We start from the raw sequence: 26,638 nt of genomic DNA on the forward strand, positions 1-26,638 counted from the left end.
CGCACACGCAAAAACCATCCGTCGGCAAGCGTTCGGGGCGGGAGCAAAATCGCGGCTTAGCCGATTTCCAGTTCAACCCTCCCCAAAAGCGGACGGTCCTCGCGTGCGGTGTGCGTGTGTGTGTGCGGGTGTTTTGTGTGTTGTGCGCGAATCTTTTCTACGGCCGTCGTTTCGATGGGTGTCGTCGTCGGTGTACCTTTCTCGGTGGGTCTCCCCGTCTTAATTTCCTCTTCCGTTGTGTGCTACTGCTGCTGTCCACACTCCACCCCACCCCCTGCCTGCTTCCAATGTGCCGTAAAGTCGTTGCTTGCTTTGTGGTGTGTTGCAAACTACATTTCTGTACATTTTGCCGAAGAGAAGTGGAGAGGGGAGTGCCAGTGTGAGGGGGGATGTGATTAGATGGCTGCAAAAATCGTGGAATACCAGTGAATAAGTGAAAAATGCAATCGAGAAGGAAAAAAAAGAATAAATGAACCATTGTGCACGTGAAAAACACGATGTAAAAAGTTTTGTGCAAAGTGCGATCATTGCAAACACCTTCTCTTAAGATAGAGATAAAAGAAAAGAAGGGTCGTTGGGTGTGTGTGTATGCACGCAAAGGTCTTTATCTTTATCATCCTACCATCGTCTTATCCGATTAATACGTGCAGTCAGTGCAACGCGGTACACAATGCAGTAAAGTTGCCGTCCACTTGTGTCCACAACCCATCCAGCGGCTCCAGCGGACAGACGAAACACTTGACCCCAAACTCGCCCAAAATCCAAAACGCAGCAGCAGCGCAGAGCACGGTCGATTGGAAAAGTGTGCTGTGTTTCTTCTTGTTTTTTTTTTTTTGCAAACTAGTTGGGCACAAAAAACCACGGCTACATAAAAAAACATCGATGACGATGGCTACTTTGTTTGGCGACTTCCGTGCCCGCGTGTGCTTCTATGTCTGCGTGTCTGTGTGTGTATTGCCATTTGATCATCTCGGGCTCAACAATAACTGTTTTACGTAATCCCCCGCCGGGGCTCTTTCGCATGTAACAACGTGTTTGCCTCCTCTCCCCCCCAGACACATTGCCCTGCCGACACTGCTCATTGGCGAACGATTGGCATGGAACGTACACTTGCAGCACACTTGAAGCGACACTTGCAATAACTTATTTTAAACACTTTATACAAATCAGCATCCGCCTTTTTGGAATATTACGGAAAAAGCTTAAACCTATTGAGCCATTTTCCAATTAGAATTATTTCACAACCCCCTTATTTTCACCCAGCATAATTAGCATAATGTTGTGTTATGTTTTAATCAAACTTTGCCACCTTTGAAGACTCATGACCCCACGCCGTTAACCACGATGAATTTGGATGAGTGGCATCCGGAATATTTCAATTGGCCACAGTCTATCATTTTTACAGTTTTGCCTTTTTTACGCCCTTTATAACCCTAAACACACACGCACTTTACGCTCATCAGGTGTTAATTTGGAATGTTGGACGATAATAATGGTGCCCGGGCGTAATGGCCTGGCCACCAAAAATTATCATCAGCAGCACGAAAACACCAACCAACAGTCTCGCGCACACTGAAGGAGCCCCCGTTTTGCCCCTAGACACGTGCGATGGGTGCGAAGGAAATGACACCGTTTTCTTTTAACTTTCCACGCTTTTTCCGGTGGAAATAGTTTATCATTACTGTAGAGCCCGAGACGAGAGCGTGTGTCTCCTCCGAGCAAAGGAGCAACTTTTTGGAACTGTTTGCTCAACACAGCTTTTTGTTGTTGTTGTTGCTATTTCCCGTTGCTAGTAGTAGCACCTCGAAAGAATGGGGGGGGGGACCTGTGGCACCCACAAATCGCCTACTATATGCTCTCTCTCTCTCTCCCCGAACGGCTTACACGGCGGCTCAAGAACGAGGACCATTATAGGAGTTAAAAGTGCCTCCTCCAAATAAAGAAGCCCAGAAACCACCACAACACAAGGAAACTGGAACTTATCATTACGCTGGGATCTACTTAAAGGTCGTGCTTGGAAGAGAAAGAAAAAAGAGTCAAAAATAAATCCTTCCCCAGTAAGAAATGCCCCGGTGACCTAGAGACTAGTGGCGGGAGCTCGGAATCGAACCTACCCGATTCCGATTCCATGTTCAGAATCAATTCCAGAGTCGATTCCAATGCAGGCCGAAGTTGGCTCCGAAATCGGAATCGGTTCCGGAATTAGAATTGGCTCCGGAATCGGAAGCGTCCTGGGAATCGCAATTTGTGCCGGTAACGGAATCAGAATTGATTCCAGAATTGGAATAAGCTCCAAAATGGGAATCAGTTCTTGAATTGAAATAAGAAGTTCCAGATGCGAAGTTCCAGGACTGAATCTCCATGAGAATGGATCGTTTACAAGTAAATTTTGATTTTTGCGGCTATCATCAATACGTAGCATCATTGGATCCAAACGTCTATTCTTATGAGGATTCCAAAACCGGCTCCGAATTCGAAGCCAATTCTGATTCCGCAGCCAGTTCCGGTCCCGGAACCGGTTCCGATTCCGGAGCCGATTCCGATTCCGGTTCCAATTACGGAGCCGATTCTGGAACCAATTCCAGCGCCGATTCCCGGCCCGATTCCGACAACTGATTCCATACCTACTATTCGGAATGGATTCCAGAAAACTTTGGACCTAGCCGGAATCTATTCCGAACAAAACTTCGTTTTTCCCATCACTACTAGCGACCTTTTGGAGCCGAGTTGAGAGTGTTTTACCGGAACCAACGAAGGAACACCTTCCCGGTTTTGGCCCTCGCCGTCCGTTAACTCCCCCGGTAAATTTCACCCTAAATAACACCTACTACAACTTTGCAATCTTGCTTCACCAGTGCCAACATTGATGACTTTAGGTCACGCTACCCGCCGTACCTTAAACGAGTGGCGCGCAAACACTATGGGCTGTTGGTTGGACAGCTTGGATTGCAGCTAGCGTGTGCTGATAATGTCTTGATTAATGAAGAACTTGCAAGATGAGAAAAAAGATGGGAAAATTTGGAATGAACTACACCGCGTTACCGTTATCATCTCCACTTGAGCATGAAGACGACCCACGTACAAATGCCAAGAAAACATCGCACCAAAACCTCCCTGTACGTATTGTTCCATTCATTCGCTGTACCACTATCCCTGTTCGGGCTTGTCCCAGTGGCGCCAAGGGCAGTACACGCCAGCGAGCAAACGGTGAAAACGGTCCCGTGGGCATCTCGTCGCACGGCCTCCGAAACCGAAATCACGTTGCATTTGTTGACGGGCGCGCGCGCGCCTACCTCAGATTTCGCTGTCGCGATTGTGTGTGTAGCCGGCGGAGAGGGAAGGGCGGCCCCTTTTGCCACACGACGTCATCGTTTTTATTACGTTACGGTTTCGTGTGCGGGTGATGTGATGTGTGGCCATCAGCCCGGTTTATTCCATCTGCAAAAGCCCTTGGGCAGGGTGGAAAGCGCCGCCACACACGCCACGGTGTGTCCGACGTTCGTCGTTTCAAGGTCGCTAAAGAGCCCCGTCATCGAAACAACAACAAAAAATTGGGCTTTTATTTTGCATCGATTTTCTATCGGCGGGTCGGGGCTGGTGGGGGAAAACTGAGTTGGGAACGGGGAAGGGGCGGGGGATTGGAACAGATTGGTAGTAACAGTTTTGTGCTGCAAGCGTGTCGTGCTACTTGTGCTGTGTGCTTCGAGCAAGATGGTTTATTGCTAGCAGTTTGTCATTCGTCTGTGTTTTTGTCCATCCTCCCTATGTGCTGTCTGTGCCTGCGGTTGCTTATAAAAACGTTTCATCAATTCAACTCCACAGCAATAGAAAGTTCCCGAAACAGCAAGCAAAAGGTGGTCGGCCATACTAGGAAGTGATCTGTGGAAGTGCATTACAGCGTGTGTAAAGGTCGGATCGGAGCAGCGTGAAGAAAAAAAAAAGAAGGAAACCATGCTCCAGTGGACCGGGACACCGCGGCACTGAACTGGATGTGTGGTGCGCCTATCGCTCGTTCCACGTGCCCGTGCGTCCAAACTGCCCCAAGCCCCAAGCCACGTGAACCGGCCTCTCCCATTGCTGCAGAGTGAAGAAAGAGAGGGGACGGGAGTGGTTCAATTCGATCCAGCTGGGAGGAAATAAGCATCATGACCACCACCACGACCTACAAACCGAAGGTAAACCTCAGCGACGAGCTGGGCGAACGGCATGGCCGCGAGATCGAGGATGACTTCGGTGGCAAGGGCATCGCGGTGGTCGTGCCGGATCGGAACGCGAGCGCCGCCGCCATTGAACTGCAGGCGGAGGCGGCCGCCCACCAGATGATCCTGGCGGCGGCTGGGTCCGCCGCCACCGTCTACCTGACCGAAACGTTCTACATCAGCTCGAAGAAGAACACCGTGTTCGAGGTGCGGCTCACCGACAAGGGCCTCTGCCTGAAGAAGCAATCGAACGGCGCGACGAAGGAGCAGACGATCCCGCTGAAAGACATCATCGGCTGCCGGTGTTTGCGCAGCAAGCGCCGGTCGCGCGGTAGCTCCTCCTGTACCTGCGCGTCCATCTCGAGCTCGAGCCAGCTGAAGGTGGTGGAGGAAAACTCGGGCGAGCAGGACGAAACGGACGTGAGCGCGTATCTGTACATCTACGCCTACATCCTGAAGCGCAGCCGGCGGGGTGGGTTCCGCGAGCGCACCACCATCACGCTGCGCTTCCGCTCGTTCGACCGGTACGAGGACAACAACCGGGAGGCGCAGAAGTGGCGCGCCTCGATCAAGCAGCTGGTGGCGGGCGAGCCGGTCCAGAAGCCGGTGGCGTACCAGCCGCGCGACACGCGCAAAATGCTCATCATACTGAACCCCAAGTCGGGCTCGGGGAAGGCGCGGGAGATGTTTCAGCAGCGCGTGGCGCCCATCTTTGCCGAGGCGGAGATCCCGTACGATCTGCACATCACGAAGAAGAGCAACTGGGCGCGGGAGTTTGTGCGCGTGCGGGATGTGTACCTGTGGCGCGGGATCGTCGTCGTCGGCGGGGACGGCATCTTCTTCGAGGTGCTGAACGGGCTGTTCGAGCGCGAGGACTGGCAGACGGCGATCGACGAGCTGCCGATGGGGATCATCCCGTGCGGGTCCGGCAACGGGCTGGCGAAAACCGTGTCCTTTCTTTATGAGTAAGTGTGAATATGTCTTTAAGCTATCGTTTCAGCTTTTATTGCCGTTTGGTTTCATAATTTGATCGAGGATCGTTTCACACCGAGGTGTAGATGAGATGATGACGCCCGTGAAGATTGACTTTTTGACAGCTTTCAAGGCAAACTGCGCTGGGCAAGGTGGGCAGGCGGCAAACTGCAACAATACAGTGCAACGCACATGTTGATGACGGTGGGACAGCGATAGAATTTCTAGCATTAGGTCACACTTGGATCCCGCCCACGGTCGTGCACGGTTGTCGTGTACAACACAGACACTAAATTACAGTAGCAGGACGCAGTTTGTTAAAATATCGTTGCATCATGCAAAGGGACTCCCATTCCACACACACTACCTTCATCACAGTTGCAATAATTCTCCTGCCACAGGCGCATTAGCGACACGCAAACGATTTGATTTATGTACACACGATTCGCACCAGATAATTTACACCTGGGGTGAAATGGATGGTTGTTGTTCCATGCATTGCCGCTCCTATTGTATGCATCCCTGCAATGTGGGGACCCTGAGGAGGAGAATAATTATGCGCTTAAATAATTGCAGCAAAAAGGGAACTGAATGGGAAGAAGGAAAACTAAACCACCCCACAAACATGGGTGTGGAGTGTGTTGCCCTTGACTCTTGACTGTTTGGGTGTTTGGGTGTGTGTGCTTGTCGCCAGTTTCTCCAGTGACCGGAAGTTGCACTACGAGGCGCACTAATGGCAGTCTAGAACGCGAAGTGGATTTCCGTTTTTTTTGGGTGCACTTGTTAGAATTTAAATGTAAAAAACATATGTTAAAACAATAGGATAATCGTATACGTGTGTGTGTGTGAGTGCTAATCCCGGTGTTCCGTTAACACTTTTTAAATTGAATTAATTAATTGTAAACCGAATCGTGTGGTGCGAAAAAATTAAAATATCTAGTAAGGGCCGGCCCTGCATTATTCATGGGGCAATTTATCTACCACAAAAATCTCGCTGTTACCATCCGAGCCCCGGCCACAGTGCGCGGCGTTCGCTGTGTCAAGCCAATTGTGTGAATATTTATTGCCCCCCACCCCCCGTAGAAACAACAATATTGCACGACAGATGCAGAAACCACGCTTGTTGTAACCAATTTATCGGACGGTTGTGTACTTCCGGTGTGCGAAATGCGATTTTATTACGATTTGCTGCACGAAAGAGAGGGGGTCGTCAAACTGCGGGGGGTGTTTGGTGGTATGTGTTCAACGGGGTTTATGTCATCGATTTATCAATCCGTGTAGTGCGCAAAGGGAGAGCCAAAGGGGGGGGGGATAGGGAGAACATGGCCAGTTGTTTGTGTCCGAACAACTATACTCGATGCTCGATGCCCGTATCGTGCCGTTGTTATATTGCAATGTCATTTCTGAGCGTAAAGATAAGAGGAGGGCCACGCTTACTGTGTTTAACCCACGTAGTCAGCGTATGTGCCTTGCTGGGAAGGCTTTGAAACCGATAGAGATGTCCCTTGGCATGAGTGTTTGTTTGTTTTTTTTTTTTTGTTCTGGAAGGACACGCAAACCCTTTTTTAACGTATCTTTCCATTTTCAAAAAAACGGGGGTTGTATTGTGCTTTTGCCTGCTTACTCTCGGAACGGAAAATATTGCGTTTTCACGACTGTGTTATACGCTGAAGCGATAAAGCCGACGGCCCGATTCAAATGCGTTTCCCTTTGGTCACCTTGAACAATCTCCGCTACCGAGGGTTGTGGTGGTTGTACACTGATCAATTCACCGTACACAGGGCTGCTACTCACCCTTTTGTCGTCGTCGTTGTTGTTGTTCCTACTGTACATGATGTAGTAAAGTGATGCTCTTTCACTTGATCAATTCACCAAAGTGTAGGCTCTGTTGCATGCGACGATCTCTTGCTTGTTTGGTGCAGGAGATTTCTCTTTGTTTGCACACGCACACTCGCAATTGTCACGTTTTCATCTTATGTATTATGTATCAACTCACCTCGTGTGTGTGTGTGTGTCTATGGCTTGTAGGGAGAACTAATGGAGGAGAACAAAACGGTTCTCGTGTGTGTTTCTTGCTACTTTTGCTCCGAGACGCCCTGCGCAATGGTGCACGTGCAATGCCTACGTTCAAGGATGATCGTAATCTTGCTTTTGTTGTTTATTATTTAACAATTTACTTACGCGTGCCGGATTACCGATCTCGATAGGCGAACGCTGTGACTAGCATAGGGTGGTCCGCTCTAGTTTTGATCAATTGGAAACATTTAACCTATTGGAAAAGTTCAGTTGGATTTTCATCACATATTTGTTAGTTCTTTTGCTTCTTTTGACTTAACCACGACTTTAAATCGAACCGAGACTTTTTTTCTCCAATGCTACTTCAATGGGGCATGTGTGTCACGCCACCCTATAAGATGAGGTTTTCTACACTCATCTCTTCTTTTTCATTGGCACAGCAAGCGCTTGTTGGCAGTAGGCCTAGGCCTGCCTAAGCCATTTACATATGGGCTTAGCATTCTGCAACTGAGTAGTGATGTCAGAATTAGTCGGTCCTACGCAATTAGGCGAGAGTCCATACGGGATTTGATCCCATGACGTGCATGTTGTTAGGTCGTGCGATATTACGATTATACTACTTGACCGGCCCCTCTTCTTCACGTTCCATACTATGCTATCACAAATGTGACAACCGTACTAAAAAGATGGGCAATTCAGAATATTGAAAGATTAATGAATCACTACAAATGTTTAAATCTGTATAGAATCATGAATGTTCTAAGGATTCATTTCTCAAATATCTAAAAATTCAACAATCTCCAAAGACTTATGATTTTCCAAAAATGCATATATGTCTCTCTAAAGATTTTGTCTGTTTTGAATCGATCTTTAGTTTGCAATTCACCTCAAGATTGTGGAATTGACCTTTACTATCTGTCTTAAGAACGATGCTTAAAAACGGCTCTTAACGAATCTTAGCCTGGACTATGAAACTTGAACTCATGGCTGCGGCACAGTTTTTCAATGTGTCAAAATTGTTCTGTCTTGATGTACACGATCAAGTATGCCATGGTCACAGATTCAAGTTCCGCAATCGCTACGACAGTCGCAAAAGTTGATGCTTTAGGTATTGATAAGGATCTTAAGATTTTTTTTTTTCTAGAGATTAATAAATCTTTAGAAATATGTAAGCCTTACAGATGGTTTCCATAATTTTTTGGGCTCGTCTCACGATTTATCCATCGTATCCCATAGATTTTCGGTTTGCTCCCACAATTTATTGGTATCGTCCATTTAGACATCAATACAATTGAGATTTATATAATTTATTGATAGATTTATGAATGTTTAAAGGATCGTCAGTCTTTGGGAATTCGTGAAATTTTGGCGATTTCTAGAGATTAAATAAAACTTAGAGCTTCGATTCGAGATTAGACTCACTCATCACTGAAAATTCATATGAATGAATATTTACAAAAGATTCACGAAACAAAACACTAAACCGTACTGCACTGCTTGGTGTTGAATTGTTCCATCAGTTCTTTAAAATTTATTTAATTGTTTAAAACCCTATGATTCATACTTAACATTTTTTTCCATCAACATCCCCTCGAGGCCTCGGAGCCCACACGGCCTCTTAGTTTGCGTAGTGCGTAATCCACCTCTGCCAATTAATGAAGTCGTACTCGATGCTTGGTGTTGTTCAACGGGCTCCGAGCGGTTTGAGGACATACCAAATTTGATGAATAAAAATGGTACCGAAATTTTTTGAAAAACTTTGCGATCTAAACTGTAATACATCGCAAGGGCTATGCGTATTAGCCTCATGGCAACAACTGTGCTGGCGTTTCTTGCGGTCAAAATGTGTGGTTGGCATTCAAGCCAACCATGGTGGTGGTGCTAACTAACGAATAACCCAAATAAAACAGTCTCAACCAGAGAGGTTCTACTGTATATGTGACATATGGTCACATCTATCGTACAAAAAATCATAACGGTCCAAAAGTACAACGGAATAAACCTCTGTAATTCACAATTCCTTCACACTCCGGTCCGGCATGAGTATCAATATTAGCTTACTGTAATGTTCATTTGAATTTACGTTGAACATTAGAAAAAAGGCAGATGTATTGTGACGCAAAAACAAACCAATTTATGCGTGCGTAAAAGAGGAAATATCGCCGACTACCACAGAAAACACAGTTTACACACTTTAAAAAGCATGACAAACAATTAGCAGAGCTTATTAATTTGCATTTCTTGGTGTGTTTGTGTGTGTGTGTTTTTTACGCGTTTGTGTGCCACAACAGCACGAAAACGGGAAGCAAAACATTCGAATAATCCCGGATGCGCAAGAGCGCGATACAGTAGAATACCACAGTAGAAGAATCGGCGCAAAAAAGGGGGAACCTGCTTGATTCGTCGGTAAACACAATCCCCCCCCCCCTCGGTCTCGTTGAGCCGCAAATGCAAACACAATTCAACGTCATTTGCGTCAGGGGCACAAACTCAAAGCCGATGATCAAGCATATTTCGTCATCACTCATCCTCACTCATTGCTCATCCTCACAGCCCCGCCATCGACAATTGAGGAGTGATTGTCGACAGACACAGTCGTTCGGATGTCCGATAACAGTTGGAGATATGATATGATTTTATCTCCCTGATGCCGATGGGATGATGTTGACGCGTATCCAAATGTGACAAGATATCTGTGTGTCTCTACCAAGAACAAAGCCTAAATGGTGCCTAATTCTCGGCTCTCTCGCCGACCAATATCAATTCATTACGACGGCACACATGGATTTTAATGTGAAAGTAATTGTGGTTTAGGTGCGCTGGTGTGCTGTGGCCTAGATCTGCCCCCTCTCCCCCCCCCCACCTCCATAATGTGTGGCTTACCCCAAAAATGTTTACCACTGTGGGGGGGGGGGCTTTGTCTATGGGCGTTGGGCCGTTTTGGGGCTATTCCAGTCCTGTCCTGTGTATTGATTTTGTGTTCAGAATCGCCAGTGAGTGTGGCAGCAAAAGAGAAGAGCAAATTTCGACCGCAAAAACCGGCCGCACCGGATCTGCCACCTCTGCTTCGTCGGATATCCTTCTCAACACCTGCTCCAGGGGCACGGTAGAACGGATGGAGCTACTGAGAGAGAGAGGTTATGAACATTTATTGACACGACCATCGCTACAAACAGCAATAAAAAGGCACTCACTCTCTACCACCATGCCAGCCGCAGAATTGTGTGCAGCCCACGGTTAGATTGGCCATTTTCATTTCAAGAGGTTCAAACCCACTCGCAACCCCCCCCCCCCCCCCTCAAAGGGCAGACAGTCAGCACCTCTGGGCAGAACTCCAAAAAAGCATAATCGGACCGGGGAGCGTCCTCCGCGCAAAAGGGAAAACTGTGGCACGGAGACACGAAGCTCGGGGGGAGCTTGTTTGATCGATTTGGTTCAAACCACCACCTACCGGCAGAAGGGGATTACATAACGTGCTTTGGGCTCTCTTAGCCGGCCTCCCGGTTGGCATCGGGCCAACACCACCAGTCGGGCCACCCCAAAACGATGGATGGGAATGTCGCTCCCACCGGTCGAGCAGGGTTGGCGGGGGGAAAATGCTGTCGAACCGAACTTGACAGAAACTTGTGCGGCTGGCTTTGGGAGCAACTAAGTAGGCGAGCATTCTAGTGGCAAAGTTTGCTGAATTTTCCCACAGCGCAGGTGTGGGAAGGAGGGGGTGGGCTAATGCAACAGCCTTTTTTTCTTATTAGGATTTTGCTAACTACTCTAGTTTGCGTGCCTTGCACAACAACACCAGCGTGACATATCGCATCGTCACACCATCACCAGCAGCGAACGGTTCGATTTGTCCCGCTGATAAGATACCTTCTCCCTAATCAATGAGGACAGACAGGTGTTGTCGTTGTGCTGAGCTGTGTGTCCTCCTCGAGCGTACGATTTATGCCCCGGGACGGGTGCGGGACTGTTGCTTCTCTCGGCAAAATGAGACACGGCTAAATAGCTCGGCGCAGCCACCTGTTTGTTGTTAGATATATGGGGATTTGATCGCTCAAGAGGTGTACCAAGCCACCTGCCGCCGCGCCTTTGCCAACGCGCAAGCCACCAAAGTATCATGTGCGATAAGGTCGTTTCATCGTTACACTTTCCCTCGTTCTCGTTTTGCGAGACGTTTCCGAAGGAGCAACTCGCAGTTAATCGATTGAGAACGTGCAATTTGATTTACTTTCCTCGCTCGCTCGTTTTTTCTATTAAATCTGTTCTGCTATCTTAACACATTCCGGGGCGGTTTTATCATCATCGTCTTCGGAGTCTCCCCTTTTTGCAATTGCTGTTGTGTAGGTCTCCAGCCGTCGGCGCACAGTAGGTCGTAATAATCACCTCGTTTTAAGTAATCCATTTAGCGATAAAAAAATGCTGACGAGACACGTGTGAGTCAGTGGGGATCGAGATTGGGCAATTTTGATGAGGGAAGCGTAGATTTATAAGCATATTTCGATGTAAATGGGGCAGAAATGATAAGAGAGAGAGAGAGAGTGAAGTGGTAATGTTGGGGCTTATGAAGGAATGCAAACAAAATAATCGTTTAGTATGTAGGTTAAAGTAAAGGAAAGAATATTGCAAGTTAATTAGATAGCTTGCAGGCGGCTTCAGGAGTTTTTGGAACACTTTGTCGACTTTCTTATTAGATATGGACTTAATGTTCACATTCAAAGTTCCTATTGGATTTGGCCTATTGGATCGGAGTTGACTACGGAGCCGATCTCGGAGTCGACTTCGAATGTGGAATCCATTCTGGAATCAGAATCGGCTCTGGAATCGGAATCGACCTGGGAATCGCAATTTTCTCCGGAAAAAGGAATGAGAATTAGTTCTTGACTTGAAATAAGAACTTTCAGAAGCGAAATCAATCCGGAAATGTACATGAAAATAGATCCAATACAAATTTGGATTCTTTTCGGTTATCAATGCGTAGCATCATTGGACCCAAATGTCTATTTTTTGGAGATGACTGACCCCGATTCCGGAGACGATTCTGGAATCGATTCCGGATACTAATTCCGGATCTACTATCCGGAATCGATTCCAGAAAACCTTGGCTAGCTCCGAAGTTTTCTGGAATCGATTCCGGATAGTAGATCGATTCCGACGAAAACTTCATTTCCCCATCCCTACTGCATTCGGTAATGCTTATCGAAAGTTTCGTAATTGTATCATTAATTCTTGTTTCCTTCCACTTTCAGAGAGCCTTTCGAAACGAAACCCGTACTGGCGTCAGCTTTAATGGTAGTTAAGGGAAAACATTCCATGTTAGACGTAGTTAGAGTCGAAACTCGTTCCAATGTAAGTATCTTCGCGTGTTAGCAAAGCCCAAAAATCGCCTCCGCATTAAACGACTTGTCCCCACTTCGGTTTGATTTTCTGTTGCAGATCATGTTCTCGTTCCTGTCGGTTGGCTGGGGTCTCATCTCGGACATTGACATCGAAAGCGAGCGGTTGCGTGCCATCGGCGGGCAGCGGTTCACCGTCTGGTCCGTCCACCGGCTGATCAGCTTGCGCACGTACCAGGGCAAGGTGTCCTACCTGCCCGCCCTCGTCAGCCCCAGCGGGGCCGGCGGCGAAGGACTGAACGGAGGCGGCGGTGGCATCGGTACGCTGAAGCACAGCGTCAGCTACAACACCACGCTCAACTGTCGCGACTGCCGGGCGGGGCTGGGCGGACAGGACGGTACGAACGGAAGCTGCGACGCCTGTGATACAAACTTTAGCGACGTGCTGTCGCTCGAAACCGGCACCAATCTGGACTCGTTCCGGCCGCGCATCGACAGCTGGTACTCGGCGACGTCGCGCAAAAGCACCTACTTCTCCACGGTGGACAGTGTGTACGAGAGCGATAAGGCGTCGAACGACGATCCGACGCAGTGCGGCCCCAATGGGGGCACGGCATCGCACGTGCAGATGTACGGACCACCTTCGCGGTTGCCGGCCCTGACGGCGGCCATCCCGGACAGCTGGCAGACGATTGCCGGGGAGTTTGTGATGGTGCACGCCGCCTACCAGACGCACCTCAGCACGGAGTGCTACTTTGCGCCCCAGTCGCGGCTGAACGATGGTATCATTTGGTTGCTGATCATACGGGCGGGCGTTTCCCGGTCGCAGTTGCTTTCGTTTCTGCTGGGGTTGAGCAGTGGCACGCATCTGCCGCTGCAGCCGAACGAATACATCCAGATGGTGCCGGTGTCGGCGTTCCGGATTGAGCCGGCCGGCACGAACGGCCACATGACGGTCGACGGGGAGAAGGTGGAGTGTGGCCCGATCCAGGGGGAGGTGTTCCCTAGTCTGGGGAAGGTGATGGTACCGAAGTAGGAAGGAAGGATTGTTCCGATGTTCCGATGGCGCCTGTTTTGTCTTTTCCGGAGGGAGTTTAGTTTTGTAATCGTTTACTTTTGTTACCAGCTTGAGTGAGGAAATGGCTTTGAGGGGAAAAAGCGTTTCCGTTTCCGATGATAATTGTATTATTTTTGTTAGTATATGTTTAGCTGAGAGGCAGAGGTAGAGAAAGAGAGAGAAAGGAAGCGTATAAGATTACCATTTGTTTGAAGCGTCTTACAATACAGCTTAGAGTTGTATGTGGATTCGTTTTGCCAGTGTAAGGCATCAGGAAAGTTGCATTCCAAAACCAGGGGCAAGAATAGAGGCGACACATACATACACATTCGTGCCAAAACGTGTGTTACGTTCGGTTGAGGTCGACCAACAAAAAAACCTTCCGTTTTCGTATAAAATCCGTTTGTGACCTATTTATGTACGTGCTGCAGTCACAAGATCAATTAGAAATGCGAACAAACTCATATCAGCATCAGCATCAGCAAGCAACTGGGGCGCGTGCCGCGTTTACCGAACGAACGAAAGGAGAGAGGGGGGAGGCTGTTGGTCCCGGGTGGCGATTACGGAACGATAAGCAATGAACCAATTCTTAGGATGATACGTGCGATTAGGGTAAATAATGAAAATAGGGGGGTTCGACGGGGAGTTTGAAGCCAGTCCCAAGTAGCAAACCAAGCTAAGGAAAAGAAGCCTTGTGCGGAGGAGGGGGGAGGCGAGAAAGTAAACCAAATGTAGAGTGAAACCAGTTGATTGATTAATAGTAGACCATTTTAAAAACGTACACTTAAGCCACCGCCTCCCTCGCGTAAGATACACGCAACGCAACAATAGATACTACTGCCCGGCCCTTTAGAATGGCGATAACGGGACGACGGTACCGGGCGCTTCAAACTGAACCATTTCCCACGTAAAACACGTTAGTAAGAGATAGAGAGATTATTCGCCACCGGCGTAGCGCGCATAGATCAAACAACAAACAACCAAGCAATTTACTACTAGTTCATTGGGTGAAAGGATTATATTATGATAATGTTTACACAACTCTACGGGGTGTGGACGGCCACAAAGGGTGAAGGGGGGGGGGGGGGGGGGAGGGCATTATCTCCCCCACCCATTCGTAAGTTAGTAAAGGAGAGTGTAGGTACGATAGATTTAGTACGATTAACACTGTTTTTTCCCAAGAGCGAATCAGGTTGTTCCTGCACATGTGGCTTACGCTATATCGATGCGCAGGAGCCCGATTACGGCGCGCACCATGTGCATACAGTGCATAACAAACAAAAGAAAGAACGGACTAAACAAGAAGGTTGTGTATGCCGCAAGGAAAATCGATTTCTAATGTTTTCCGGTGGTAAAATAAAACAAATAACTAAAGCGTTGCACTAGACACATTCCGCTGCCAATATTCCAACGTGCGGTTGCGCGCTTAACTGTACATATATTTCCACATTACAACACATAAAAACACCTTTATCGTCGATACACACATATTTCTCTATAACGAAAGCGAGCTCTACCGATAGGAACCACTGTAGTAGTAGTAGTAGCAGTAGTTTGTACACACTGTACACGTCTCTTAATATACCTCTACATCAATGATATCATATGAAAAACTCTCGTGCAATGCTGTGTAGGATAGATTGTGTTTAGAAAAGTGTTTTTCTTTCCTTTTCTACTCTCTTTCCTTTTCCTCCTCCTCATTCCTTTCCTCCAACATTGCCTGTGCTGTGGTCAGGAACACCAACCAAAAGGGGAAAGGAGAGATAGTACAGATTTCATACGGCAAACGCACACAAGCAGACCGGAGTGTAGTGTAGTTCCGTAACCCGTAAGCGGTAGAATCAAGAAGCAGCAGAGTATTGTTACAACTCGTTTACAATGTATTTCTTAGTCCTGTGGCGCCAACCACCACATAAACAATTAGACGTATAGAGACACAACACAAACAACCACACACACACACACACTAACCCAGCCAACCGTCCATGGAAGCAGTTATTACCACACAAAACAAACGCAAGCAACATAAGTTTAAGTGAAGATGAATATGACTGTGATTCGTTACGATCAAATGTGGGTTCAGTTGTTGTTGGTTGCTTGGTGTATACCACCCAGGAGTGGGAGCGGGGTGGTGGTGGAAATGGCTGATTGTTTTTAGCAAAGCATTGTTGTTGGTTTGTTTGTTTTTGGTTGTTGTTTTGTTATGAAATTTAAAATAAAACAGACAAATAAGAAGGCAAATTGGCACGACCCTCGTGTGCACCGGCGGAGGGAGAGCTGTCCCATATTATAGCGCAGAGTTGGTGCTTTGTGTTGCTTGCTTTTTTGCGCTGTTATATCGGATCATGTCCCGTGTGTATGAGGGAGGCCGTTGGGAAGTCAGCAAGGAAATGTATTACCTATTCAATGAAATAGATGATAATCCATTTGTAATATAAATTGATAAAGAAAAACATTTAAAGATATGCATTCCCATTTCATCCACGTGGTGTTGTTGAGTGTCGGTTGCGATTTGAAAGAAATGCATGCCTGCAGCTTGCCCTTCCACTTTTCGGCCGTGTTCGTGTTCGTTCGTGTTTTGGCGGGAATTGGGAGGGGAGGGAACAGATGTAAACAATACCGCCCCTTCCCAGCAATCAAATGTTCAAATGTCGACGAAGAAAGTCGACAAACGACGGTTGCGAATTCGCGAGTGCCCATCCGTTTTATTGTTGACAGAAAGTGGTGAAATATAAAATGGATTTCATTAAAACATATTTTTATATGTCATAAAGTGGCTGCGAACAAATTTTAAATTAAAATCACTGATTTAAGTTCGGAATCGACCACAGCAGTAAAAACACAATTTGACACATGCGGTTTTGACAGTTGGCCGAACGTCATAGACCACCGCCTCATCGATACCACACAGACACAAACACACACTCGCACTCACAACACAAGTCGCGGCGGCTCGTCGTGCCGAGAAATAAGCACACGAATTTCGGGGGGAAAAAAGTGCGTTGTTGTTGTTTCGCGCTTTCGGGAAAAAAGTGTCGTGTTTCGGAATTGTTTCTCCAAATTGTCGCCTTTCTGCCAGCAGCAGCATCCTGCCTGGTCCAAGAATCCACTGCGCTCATGCCAGCGAACCGACGGAAACCGTAGCCGCGTACTGCCGTAGGAAATACATGTGAGAAATCGCCTCCCTCGAGGTGATCCGAGTAGCCAATTCCCTCAGCCTGGACCAGGTAGGTGAGAGCTAAAACGGGTCGAACGCGGGGGCTTTCCAGCGCAACAGCCACGATGACATTGAGTATGCAGTTTTTGGTGTGTTGCAATGGCCCGTTGACCGACGGCTAATTACCGTGTAAAGTCATTGTGGTGGTGCTGTGTGTTTATCTTTCGGTCAAGACTGTTGCGGGTGAATATTCTAGACCTTTCGCACGGTGTTCTGCGACGGCAGCGGAACCACTCTTCACATTGTAGTGACCACAAGACGTACCCCCAGATGCAACAGTTTGTAATAGTTGCGTGAGAAAAGTGAGTGCGGAAAAGGTTTCGATTTTCCCTGTTTATCAGGCAGTCAACAATATTAATTTGCTACCTACGCGGGCGACGTAGTTTCTAGGCGTTTTTGCTAACTTAAAGACACGACCCTGAAACACCCTCCCCCTCTCCCGCAAACATAGTTGAAGTTGTGAAGTGGCCTCGAAGGTTTTTATTAATTATACTTTCTCTCCCTTCTTCCGCTAGGTTGGCTTACGGGGACACAGAAGGGCACAGCAATATCACCACCACCACCACTATGGCCATCTATTGCTGGGGCAATACGGCCCACGGCGAGCTCGGTCTCGGTGGGATCGAGGAGGAACAGGTAGGGAGAGATAGGGCTCCATCCAACGGGAACCCCGTCTCAAGTTGAGCCCTTATTGATTGGAATCGATTTTTCTCCTGCTGCTGTTGTCTATTTGCAGGTGATGGTACCGCGCAAGATGGATTGGTCGCAGACGGACGAGGTGGTCCGGGTGGAGTGCGGCACCAGCCACACACTGTTCCTCACGAAGGAGGGCAAGATGTACGCGTGCGGCAACAATGATCACGGTCAGCTGGGCCACGACCTCGACACGCTACCGAACAAAAGGCCACGTATGTCGAGATTTAGTATGTAACTATTCTACCGCCACAATTCATCCACTCTCTTCAGCTCTTTCCTGCTTGTGGGTTTTTGTTTATTTAGTTAAACGCATCCCGAGGGTGCATTACTCCTTGCTTTTTGTGTTCTCTCGCACCGTTAACAAATCGGAATTGGGATGTAGTAGATAGTGTGTGTTAATCACTCATTTCGTTCTCAACCAACCCGTTTGTTTTTGTTTAATCAAACGCCCTGTTCACTTGCAACTTGTTCCAGAGCGGCTAACATCGCTGGAAAACTACATCATCACGTGCATCAGCTGCGGTACGGCCCACTCGCTAGCCCTCACCAACTGGGGTCAGGTGTTTAGCTGGGGCTCGAACGCCGTCGGCCAGCTCGGTCACGATGCGGAGAACGGGCGGCAACCAACGCCGCGCATGATCAAAGCGATCGGGGCCAAGCACGTGGTGCAGATCGCGTCTGGCCAGTACCACTGCCTGGCGCTCACGAACAACGGCGAGCTGTACGCGTGGGGCTCGAACTCGTACGGCCAGCTGGGTATCGGGACAACGAGCGAAAAGGTGCCAATGCCCACCCTGATCCAATCGCTGGCCGGTGTACCGATTGCATTTATTGCCTGCGGTGGCAATCATAGCTTTGCTGTATCCAAGTAAGCGCTGGTTGCTGTGTTGCTTGCGGCACCGTATGCTGTGTACGCGAACGAATGACACCGTCGTTGTGACACTTTTTTTACGTTGGTTTTTGCAGATCGGGTGCAATATTTGGCTGGGGTAAAAACACCTTCGGCCAACTGGGACTGAACGATCTGAGCTCGCGCTGCTACCCGACCCAGCTGCGCACGCTGCGCAGCCTCGGCGTGCGGTACATCAGCTGCGGGGATGATTTTTCCGTCTTTCTCACGAACGAAGGAGGCGTGTTTACGTGCGGTGCCGGCACGTTCGGCCAGCTCGGGCACGGTAGCTGTAGCAACGAGATCGTGCCGAGGAAGGTGTTCGAGCTGATGGGCAGCAAGATTACGCAGATCGCCTGCGGGCGGCGGCACACGCTGGCGTTTGTACCGTCGCGCGGGAAAATCTACGGCTTCGGGCTGGGCGGCGTGGGGCAGCTCGGGATCGGCATGGTGGGCAACCACAGTACGCCGCAGATCGTGCGTGGACCGTGGGTAGGTGGGATGGAGGGCGCCAAAATGTGGAACCGTGGACACTAAATGAACTCTCTTCCCTTCGGTTTGTCAGTTTAAAACAGATTTTCAATCATCGGACTGTGATGAAACGCAAATAATCGTGAATCGCATATTTTCCGGCGGAGATCAGTGCTTCGTGTCGCTGCTGGGAGGCGACGAGTCGGCCGATTTCCGTGTTTATGAGTGAGTATATGAACGGATTGGTGGATTTTTCCTTTTTTTAAACAATCATTTTCTCTCTCTTCCTTGGGTAACAGAGACAGCACACAGATTCTCTCGCTCTCGCTGGAAATGGGCAAAGAGCTGGCCAAAATAGAGCCCGAACAAACGGTAGAGCTGGATGTGATATCGTCGGTGGAAACGATCTTCAAATCGCTCGCATGCCTGAACGGCTCCCTGCTCCTGCCAAACGACGCGCACCTGTGCTGCACCTCGAAGCATCCGGGCGTGGACATGGGCGCGGCCGAGGAAACGTTCGACCAGATACGCAAGATCGAGCGGGAATCGATCCGCCAGCTGATACGCGACTCGATCGAGTCCGACCTGCTCGGTGCCTTAACCGCTTCCCCGGCCGACGTGGAGACGCTGCGCATCTACCTGCTGCTGCCGCTCTACCACGAGTTCATCAACCCGAAGCACTACCAGAAGCTGCACGCGCCCTTCAGCAAGGCGGTGCTGCAGCTCGCCAAGAACGCGTACGAGATCGTGGTCGGCTGGTGGGCCAACCAGTCGCGCGAGTACTTCGAGCGGATGGTGGAAAACTGCAAAAGCGTCGTGCTGTACATCATCAACTTTAAGTTCCCGCGCGTGGAGAGCCCGGCCGGGGCGGAGAAACCGCACCAGCAGGAGCTGCGGTACGATCCGCACCTGGCCGCCATGCTGGACATGTTGGCGGTACTGTACTGGATCAACCACCAGAAGCGCACCCAGAAGCTGCCGTACGAGCAGTTCCACATCAACGAGATCGACGATCTGATCGACATCCGGCAGGACTACTTCCGCTGGACCACCGACGCCAAAGGGGTCACGTTTTCGCTCTGTAACTATCCGTTCGTGTTCAATGCGTCCGCCAAGATGCTGCTGCTGCAAACCGACCAAGCGATGCAGATGTACCAGGCGATGCAGAGCGCCGCGACGGCCAGCTGGCTGTCGATGCTGTACTCGCCCGCCGCCAATTCCGCCGCCTGCCAGTACATCGTGCTGAACGTGACGCGGGAAAACATCGTGCAGGACACGATCCGGGAGCTGTCGCACTACGCGGCGAGCGATCTGAAGAAGCCGATCAAGATCAAGTTCTGCGGGGAGGAGGCGGAAGACGCGGGCGGCGTGCGGAAGGAGTTCTTCATGCTGCTGCTGCGGGACATTCTCGATCCGAAGTACGGGATGTTTAAGTCGTTCGAGGAATCGAACGCGATCTGGTTCACGGAGGATTACTTCGACAGTGACGATAGTATGTTCGCGCTGATCGGCATACTGTGCGGGCTGGCGATCTACAACTTTACGATCATTGCGCTCCCGTTTCCGCTCGCGCTGTACAAGAAGCTGCTGGGGGAGGAGGTCGATATGAAGGATCTGCAGGATTTGGCCCCGACGGTGGCACGATCGATGCAAAGCATACTGGACTACGAGGGCGGCGATCTGGAGGAGGTGTTCGATCTGTGCTTTACCACGACGCGGGACTACTTTGGCGAGATACAGACCATTCCGTTGAAACCGAACGGGGAAAACATTCGACTGACGCAGGGAAACAAGTGAGTTTTGTGCAGTGGGCCGCATGGGGGGGTGGGGGGGGAATAGTGATGGGAGCTCCAAATCGGAACTTACCCGTGCTGGGAATCCCCGGAATCCATTCCGATGATGGAATCGATTCGGATTCCGGAACCGATTCCAGAGTTGATTCCAGAATCGGGTTCTGCACCGAAATTCAGAATCGGCTGCGGAATCAGAATCGGGATAGTAGGTCTAGAATCAGTTTCCAAAATCTATTCCGTAGTATGAATTGGCTCCGGAATCGGCATTGGATACGGATTTGTGTTCGGAATCGGAATCGGCTCCGAAATCGGCTTGAGAATAAGAATCGGTTTCGGAATCGGAATAGGTTCGGAATCAAATTCGGCTCCGGAATCAGAATTTGCTCCGGTGACGGAATCAGAATTGACTCCAGAGTTGGAATTGGCTCCTGAATGAGAATCTGATCTTTAATTAAAATAAGAAGATTCAGAAGTGAAATCAATTCGGAAATCTTCATGAGAATGGATTGTTTACAAGTAAATTTAGATTATTTGCGGCTATCAATACGTAGCATCATTGGACCCAATCGTCTATTCTTATGGAGATGCTGAAACTGATGCCGATTCAGGACCGATTTCGATTCCGGACCTGATTCCGATTCCGGACCCGATTCCGACGAAAACTTAATTCTGCCCATCGCTAGTGGGGTAGTTTATGATTGTGATTAGTGACTAAATTTGTTTTTTTTTCTTCAAAAACGTGTTCTAGACAAGAGTTTGTAAATCTGTACATTGACTACGTGTTCAACAAGGCGGTTGAAAAATCGTTCCGACAGTTTCACGCCGGCTTTATGCGTGTCTGTGGCGGGCGCGTAATGAAGCTGTTCAAGGCGCACGAGCTTATGTCGGTGGTGGTCGGCAACGAGGAGTACGACTGGAACGTGCTGGAGGAGAACGCGGAATACAAGAACGGTTACACGTGCGGTGATCAGACGGTAAGCGAGGGGAGGGGGGAGGAGGGGTCCCAGACTTCTATTACAAACTCCCGGCCTACTGCTGTTGTTCTTTGCATTGCAGATACGATGGTTCTGGGAGGTGTTTCACGAGCTACCGCTGGAGGAGAAGAAAAAGTTTCTGCTCTTTCTTACCGGCTGCGATCGTATCCCGATCATGGGTATGAAGGCGATCAAGGTAAGCGTTGCAGTTGCTTTGTGTACTTTTGTCCAATCCCCAAATAACTTACAACCGTTTTTCAATCGTGTTTTCGTACGCAGATATTCATTCAACCGACGCCGGACGACAAATTTCTACCGGTGGCGCACACCTGCTTCAATCTGCTCGATCTACCTCAGTACCAAACGAAGGAGAAGCTCAAGTACAAACTACTACAGGCAATCCAACAGACTCAGGGTTTTAGCTTGGTGTGAAAAAGGTACAGCGGTATCCTCCCCTCTCCCCCCCATCTTCATAACTCTCCCTCTCGCTTTGTTTCTCTCTGGAACACCTTGTTTTAGTGTATTTCCCCGGTGCGCAAAGACCCCAGAGATCGTTCGGATTTGTTTTTTTTTTATTTAACTATGCTATGTGATGTTTTTGATAATGGAAGATTACGCAATGCTCTGAGATCAAACCTCTCTCGTGTTATCGGTTTTTTTTTTACCTTTCTTCCTTTCAATTACTGCCCTTTTCTTTCGTTCTTTCGGGTTGAATGTGAGCAAAAAAGCAAAATGTGTTCTCAAATGATGGACTTGCCTAATTGACGCGCCTAGCACCGCGTGTGTTGCCATCGGTTGTGTGTTGTTTGGTGCTGTTGCGCAGTTGTTGATCGAATCGAAACGTACGTACGGCAATAAATGAAGGAAAGCAATAGTAACAATTTACTGCCTGTTTTTTTTGTGACTTGCTTGGCGCGGGGTATAGGGTTAAAACGTATATTTAATCTTTTTTGTTCTTTTTTTGGTACACAATTGCTTTCTCCTCCTCCTCCTCCGCCTATGGCCCTGTAAACGATGCGTGCAAACGGTGCAAGCGCGCACACAAATAGAAGAGAGAATCATAAAAAAAAATAGCGAAGAAGCTGCTCTAAGAATAACGTGATGCGCGTGTAATGCCACTACAAGTTGTGCACTCGGACGCCTGGCACGGGGACTAGCCACGGTCGGACTACTGTGGGATACGGTCCCGCAGGTAGGACATGATCGATTCCGTCCCCTTTTCCAATATTTGATGGCGCGGCTGCCGGAAACTGTTACCAATCAGCTCCAGCGTACTGGGACAGTGGAAGAAAGTGTAAGCAAATACACCAATAAGGTCTGAATAGTGGCACTTACGTGATGTTCTTCAGCGTTCCCAGTACCGGCGGTACGTGCTTGATGTTATTATTTGCCAGATCCAGCGTGGCAAGGCGCTTCAGCGCACCGAGCCCGCTCTCCGTCGCGTCTATCTCCTCGATCTGATTACCGCTGGCAAGCAATATCTCCAGCCCGCGCAGCTCGTACACACAGTCGGGGATGCGCTTGAGCTGGTTGCTGATAACGTTAAGCTCGCGTAGCGTAACCAGCAGGCCCACCACCTCCGGCAGATCGGTCATCTGGTTGTTGGAAAGGTTAAGGTAGCTAATTTTGTCAAACTGCGAGAAAAAGGCCGGCACAGTTTGCAGCAAATTGAAGCTCACGTTCAGCTCCGTTAGCAGAGACGATAAATGCGTTATGCTGAAAGGAGGATTGGTCTGAATTATGGTCTGCTTCTATGCCGTCTCGATCGCGCTGTCACCTTACCCCGACGGTACGGCCGCCAGCTTGTTCTTGCTGATGTCCACATTGTACACGCACGCTTCGAGCGCATCGAGAAACACCGCCTCCGGTATGTCGACCAGCGCTTTGGAGCACACGATCAACGCACGGCCCTTCCGCATCTGGTACACATCCGGGAAGGTGCTCTCCGTGAAGAGGGAATTTTTCACCACCGCTGTCGACGCCGCCGCTGTTGCTCCCTTCTGTCCCCCATCCGGCTTGCCCGTGCCGTCCCGCTCGCGCAGCGTTTTCAGTATGCGCTGCGTGCCGCACTGTATAATGTCGCGCCGGATCGACCGGATCGGGTTGCCCTCCACCTGCAGGCTCACCAGATGGGCCAGCGTCGACAGGCAGGAGGGCAAGCTGCTGATCGTGTTGTTGGACAGGTCGAGCCGCGTCAGGCTAGCGAGCAGCGCGATCTCGTCCGGCAGCTTCTCGATCTTGTTGTCGCGCAGATCGAGCACCTTGAGCTGGGGCAAGTTTTCGCAAAAATCGCCCGGCAGCGTTTTGATGTAGTTGTTCGAAATGTGCAGCTCCTTCAGCGCCTCGCAGCCGGTAAAGTCGGGCAGCTCGTCGATGTCGTTGTGCTGCACGTAGAAACACTCCAGCCGGCGCAGCTCACCCATCACCGGGGGCAGCTTCTTTAGGTCGTTCTTGGCAAGATCGAGCTTTTGCAGTTCTGGGCCGCAGAGGAAGGGGTTTCATTTTAGACGAAATATCGTTTTGCTTTATCAAGCTTACTTACTGCGCAAATTGACGATATCGTTCGGTAGCTCCGTTAAGTGATTATTGCTCAGCGTTAGTTGCTGCAACCGGACCAAAAACCCAACGCCACCCGGCAAAGCGTTAATGCTGTTGAACGAAACATCCTACAGCCAGGAGCAGGAGGATTAGCAATTACAGCTTACAAGCATTTGAATTACCAATTAGTCTACCATCTTACCAACGTTTCAAGCATGATTAGATCGCTGATGTTTGGGTTCATCTCCGCAAACTCATTGTGCGACAGGTTGAGGTGCTTCAGCTCCTTCAGCTGAAAGAAGCTCTCCGGCAGCTCGGTCAGCTTGTTGCGGGCGACGCTGAACTTCGTTAGCTTCGTTAGGGCGCCGATCCCGGCCGGCAGACTTGTTAGTGCATTATCTTGTAGCTTTTTTTTTTGTTGAGTAAATTGTAAATTAGGAAGAAGTTATTAATATGTTATTTGTTTTGTTAAAGGCGGTTATTGGGAAGGAAGTAATCTGTTAAAAACGTTCGCTTACATTCAGCACAGTAAGATCGACAAGATTCTGTATGTTTTCGCTGATCGTAGTAAGCGTGTTGGAGCTCAGATCGAGCGACGTTAGCGACCGTTGGTTCCACCAGCTTTCCTCATCGTTGGTGCGCTCCAGATCGTACCGTACCTCCTTCTCGTTTTCGTCCGAATCGCTCAAATTCCATACCTTTTCGGGCACTGAGAGGATGAGAGAAGAGAAAAAAGATTTTTAATGAAAATTCATCACAAAAATATGATTGTGTAAAAGAAACCCCCCCAACGAAACACTGTGTTGTTGCTTCACTGCGTTACCGCGTATTTTCCTATATCTCCGCTTAGGATAAGGAATGTGCGTTCTAGTTCGTCTCATTGCCACCGAGCGCACCGAGGCTGGTTGTGTACTAACTTGTGTAGGCGGCTGTTCTCTCTCTGTCTGCTATCGATCGGCAGCAAAGGCGAAGTCCCGGTCCCGGTCCTTTCAAACGGAACAAATGAATTAAACGCCGTCAATCAATAATCGTTTTGCGCGAAGGATATACTGCTGTTGCAACCAAGACCAAGACCGACGCGGGTACTTCGATTCCCTTCCGATGGCGCCCGTGGACTGGTGCTGGTTGGACCCACCGGGTGTTGCTTCAACCGCCCCAGAGTGCTGATGCTCGCACCCCCGGGATCAGTGAATCGTGACATCATAATCATGGCACGGGTTTGTCGCCGATCTTCAAAAATAGGGCAGCTGCCTCGCTCGTCCCCGAAAAGCGATCCGATTTCCGATCCGCTATGAAACCAATATTCCAATATTGTGGCGCCAGAATGTAAATCACGGCCAAGCGCTTTGGACCGGAACGTAAGTGGTTTCGGTCGGTGCACGCGCTTGGGTGGAGGTTGAATTTTGTCATCGATCGCTTCACTCTCCTTCGATGATGCAACCGTAACGCAGACGCTTCGACGATTGCCATGGTTGCAATGGTTGCATTGCAGCAGTGGTCTGTTATTTAACCTTGGTGTGCTGTTTGGCAATGGTGTATGCCCCACCAGCTCGCTTGTGGCCACTTACCCGTTGCTAGTCCTTTCCCGGACAGATTCAGCACGCCGCTCTTTAACGCTTGCTTGATGCGAGCCCGCGTAAGTATCTGGTTGTCCTCCTGCTTGTCCTGAAAGTGAAACACGGGATTTAGCTCCTGCTGCCGGATCCGGCTCCGGACGGGGATCTGTCGGTGGGCCTTCATCGTTCGGCTGATTTTTCCTTAGCACCACCAGCTTCCAGCAGCACAAGTAGGCGATTATCGCGTTTTCACTGGCTTGCAGCCCGCCTGCCCACAACTCTGTGCAAGGTGTGAAAGGAGACCCTTTTCGTCCGCTACCCCCTCTTTCTTCTGGGGGAAAACAACGAACGGAAAAACCACAACAAAACGCAAGACAAACAAATGCCTACGCACACACAGCCAAACCCCGCAGGGCAAGGCGAGGATTTTGACGTTCGGAAATAGCTGCATCTCGCTCATTTTCTCCAGCCGTCCTTTACTCGCTTTCTCGCTATTACTCTTTCTCTTAGGCCGCAAATACACGACGCGCGTTTCCGCGGGCGCGTTCAAACGCGTATAACAGTTCCGCAGAGATATCCAGCTGAGCATCTCTGCGTTTCCGCGGTAGCGCGTTCGAATGACATTTCATTTCTATGGCTGGATTGTTATACGCGTTTCCGCGGGCGCGGAAACGCGTGTCGTGTATTTGCGGCCTTACTCGTCTCTTTCGCTCATGTGGAAGCGTGAAAAAAATGTAAACAAACTCGGCGGTGATGTGAATTAGAAATGCACAATTTTGCTGATAATTTGCATTGAAATATACTACAGTTTGGTGCGAATGTTATCAAAATTAATGAGTAAGGGCCGTAGGAAGCAGCGCCCTTTAAGGCGGCCGCACGTCCGCAGCACTGCAAGAATGTGACCAGGGATGTTGCATCCGGCGCCATGTA

General features: G+C 49.2%; 2 protein-coding genes across 8 annotated transcripts; one reads left to right on the top strand and one right to left on the bottom strand.

Annotated features, from left to right (window-relative positions):
• Positions 1–22,499, top strand: LOC120898582 (probable E3 ubiquitin-protein ligase HERC4). Of its 5 annotated transcripts, XM_040304628.1 has the most exons (13): positions 1–204; positions 3,823–5,164; positions 12,431–12,530; positions 12,618–13,524; positions 17,330–17,427; positions 17,528–17,714; positions 17,962–18,355; positions 18,454–18,868; positions 18,942–19,072; positions 19,147–20,640; positions 21,389–21,614; positions 21,697–21,810; positions 21,894–22,499. In XM_040304628.1, exons 2-13 carry the CDS (start codon positions 4,146–4,148, stop codon positions 22,044–22,046), a joined length of 5,238 nt encoding a protein of 1,745 aa, XP_040160562.1. In that variant the 5' UTR covers positions 1–204; positions 3,823–4,145; the 3' UTR covers positions 22,047–22,499. The 5 variants fall into 5 exon arrangements, with proteins under 5 accessions (XP_040160562.1, XP_040160559.1, XP_040160557.1 ...); XM_040304625.1 differs by lacking the exons at positions 1–204; positions 3,823–5,164; positions 12,431–12,530; positions 12,618–13,524 and adding an exon at positions 16,493–16,805 and having other exon boundaries at positions 17,307–17,427; XM_040304623.1 differs by lacking the exons at positions 1–204; positions 3,823–5,164; positions 12,431–12,530; positions 12,618–13,524 and adding an exon at positions 16,493–16,801 and having other exon boundaries at positions 17,307–17,427.
• Positions 22,500–22,536: 37 nt separating this feature from the next.
• Positions 22,537–26,132, bottom strand: LOC120898583 (leucine-rich repeat-containing protein 40). Of its 3 annotated transcripts, none has more exons than XM_040304629.1 (7): positions 25,721–26,132; positions 24,671–24,861; positions 24,355–24,558; positions 24,157–24,280; positions 23,397–24,090; positions 22,950–23,330; positions 22,537–22,888 (listed from the first exon to the last, which is right to left on the bottom strand). In XM_040304629.1, exons 1-7 carry the CDS (start codon positions 25,890–25,892, stop codon positions 22,783–22,785), a joined length of 1,872 nt encoding a protein of 623 aa, XP_040160563.1. In that variant the 5' UTR covers positions 25,893–26,132; the 3' UTR covers positions 22,537–22,782. The 3 variants fall into 3 exon arrangements, with proteins under 3 accessions (XP_040160563.1, XP_040160565.1, XP_040160564.1); XM_040304631.1 differs by lacking the exon at positions 25,721–26,132 and adding an exon at positions 25,070–25,277; XM_040304630.1 differs by lacking the exon at positions 25,721–26,132 and adding an exon at positions 24,976–25,277.
• Positions 26,133–26,638: the final 506 nt, after the last annotated feature.

The sequence above is a fragment of the Anopheles arabiensis genome, chromosome 2, assembly GCF_016920715.1.
Source record: "Anopheles arabiensis isolate DONGOLA chromosome 2, AaraD3, whole genome shotgun sequence".
NCBI classification, from domain to species: domain Eukaryota; kingdom Metazoa; phylum Arthropoda; class Insecta; order Diptera; family Culicidae; genus Anopheles; species Anopheles arabiensis.

Excerpts from the sequence above, each read along its gene's own strand:
- LOC120898582 (XM_040304628.1), top strand. The coding sequence starts at position 4,146 with ATGACCACCACCACGACCTACAAACCGAAGGTAAACCTCAGCGACGAG. Across the intron at positions 12,531-12,617 it reads GAGTCGAAACTCGTTCCAAT|ATCATGTTCTCGTTCCTGTC; the intron begins GTAAGTATCTTC and ends TTTCTGTTGCAG. Across the intron at positions 18,869-18,941 it reads AGATCGTGCGTGGACCGTGG|TTTAAAACAGATTTTCAATC; the intron begins GTAGGTGGGATG and ends TCGGTTTGTCAG.
- LOC120898583 (XM_040304629.1), bottom strand. The coding sequence starts at position 25,892 with ATGAAGGCCCACCGACAGATCCCCGTCCGGAGCCGGATCCGGCAGCAG. Across the intron at positions 24,862-25,720 it reads CGGGAAAGGACTAGCAACGG|TGCCCGAAAAGGTATGGAAT; the intron begins GTAAGTGGCCAC and ends TCATCCTCTCAG. Across the intron at positions 22,889-22,949 it reads GGAACGCTGAAGAACATCAC|TACGCTGGAGCTGATTGGTA; the intron begins GTAAGTGCCACT and ends CCACTGTCCCAG.